A 1,764-nucleotide genomic window follows, 5' to 3' on the forward strand; every position below is an offset into this window, starting at 1 on the left:
AATTTATCCCACACTATTAATATACTAGTATTTTTGTTTGTTCAATTACGTCGTATGGTGGCGAGCCCTATCATTAAACATTAAACCAGCAAAATACAAATAAAGCTTAAATTCAAATGATATATACAGTTTAAAAGACTTTACAAAGAAGAAATGAGAAAAAAAAAACAAGTTGAAATAAACCATAGCCAAACTAATTAATTAAATTCATTTCACTCTCCAAAAGCTCCCAAGTCATTCTACTAATGACAAATATTGTGACGGTCACCGTACTAGTAGAACCTATTGATTTCTTGATCGAGGAACATCTAAAATTTCAGAAATTAAGAAGCTGAAAATACTCTTTGTAAACCTCCTTTAGCATGTAACAGCAGCTCGTTGGCTCTAAGCATTCAGTTGAAAAATCACATCCATTCAGCAATTCATCAAACAACTGAATCTTCTCATAAATTTCAGTCTCTTTTTCTTCAACCTGCACGGACGATGACAACGAACTTGAAATAGATGGCTCTTGTATTTTTTCTTCTTCCTTATTTTTATTGTCAACTTCCTCAGAACTCAACTTGGTAATAATATTATGCTCTGCTTTATCTTGAAAACTACTTTGGCTTGAAGAAAGTGAATATAGCCTTATTGGTTTTGGAATATGCACTTGGATCTTCTTAACTAGTTCATCTTTTTCCATCTCTCTCTCGGGCTTTTTTGCCTTTCCTGCCCGTCTTCGTTTCTCTTGTTTCTTTTTAGATGGTTTTGTTCCTTTTGCAGTTAACTTTTTAGGTTTTGGTTGTATTCCTGCAGCTTTGAGTTTCTTCAAGAGATTGGTATTCCAATGATTCTTTATCTCGTTATCAGTTCTACCTTGCAATCTTCCAGCAATTAGAGACCATCGACCACCAAGGAGTAAATGAAGTCGGATTATAAGATCATCCTCCTCACGACTGAAATTTCCTCTCTTAATGCCTGTTTGATGCATATTATATAATATTAGTATTAAGTAATGAAATGTTTGAAATAAGTGCAATATAATATTAGTATGAAGTAATGAAATGTTTGAAATAAGTGCAATTAAAAGTGTGTTGAGACAAAATATTAAGTGTAACCAAAAGTGTGTTCTTTCCAACAATTTAAACTATTAGATAATATGGTCACACACTTCAACCATACCTGGTCGAAGATAGTTCACCCATCTTAATCTGCAACTCTTACCACATCTAAGAAGGCCTGGATATCGAAAAACTTATTAAACATGAGCACAAGGATGATAAAATTAAAAACATTATACCTATGATTATCAAGTGAAAATTTGTTGAAATAAGAAAGTTGTGTTTTTATGGATGTATTACCAGCATTCATAGGCAAAGATCTCCAGTTTCCTTCACCATTTAGCTGAATGTAATTAGTGAGAAGCATGTCTTCTTCTGCAGTCCATGCACCTTTTCTCATTCCCACTTTAGAACAACATGGTGCTCTTCCCATTCTCTTCCCCTTGAGATTTTTCAGAAGAGAGAGACACTAAAGGGACCAAACTTTCTCAGCTCCAAGGCGGAGAGTCTTTAAAAAAGATTTAATCTAGCTACCTTAAACACACTAGTTTGGTCTGGCTTATACTTATTATAGTAATAGGAGACACAGGTGAAGATACCTGATAAGTCGTTTTACTTTTTGTTTCACGTGAATCAATTGTTTCGAGAAAGGATTATTACATTAAAAGTTAAAGAGCCACATGTTTTATTGAATAAGCAACTTGTCCTTCCATCTTGTAAC

The 1,764-nt window shown here is 33.6% G+C and overlaps 1 protein-coding gene across 1 annotated transcript; it reads right to left on the reverse strand.

Annotated features, from left to right (window-relative positions):
• Positions 1–235: 235 nt before the first annotated feature.
• On the reverse strand, positions 236–1,533 carry LOC104247954 (transcription repressor MYB6-like). Its single transcript, XM_009804119.2, has 3 exons — positions 1,344–1,533; positions 1,165–1,221; positions 236–960 (listed from the first exon to the last, which is right to left on the reverse strand). Exons 1-3 carry the CDS (start codon positions 1,474–1,476, stop codon positions 317–319), a joined length of 834 nt encoding a protein of 277 aa, XP_009802421.1. The 5' UTR covers positions 1,477–1,533; the 3' UTR covers positions 236–316.
• Between the last annotated feature and the right edge of the window lie 231 nt (positions 1,534–1,764).

The sequence above is a fragment of the Nicotiana sylvestris genome, chromosome 10, assembly GCF_000393655.2.
Source record: "Nicotiana sylvestris chromosome 10, ASM39365v2, whole genome shotgun sequence".
Classification (NCBI taxonomy): Eukaryota; Viridiplantae; Streptophyta; class Magnoliopsida; order Solanales; family Solanaceae; genus Nicotiana; species Nicotiana sylvestris.

Bases quoted from the DNA above. Each gene is read 5' to 3' on its own strand.
- LOC104247954 (XM_009804119.2), bottom strand. From the start codon at position 1,476: ATGGGAAGAGCACCATGTTGTTCTAAAGTGGGAATGAGAAAAGGTGCA. The intron at 1,222-1,343 runs GTAATACATCCA...TTCGATATCCAG, and splicing joins ATCTTTGCCTATGAATGCTG to GCCTTCTTAGATGTGGTAAG. The intron at 961-1,164 runs GTATGGTTGAAG...TGCATCAAACAG, and splicing joins GGTGAACTATCTTCGACCAG to GCATTAAGAGAGGAAATTTC.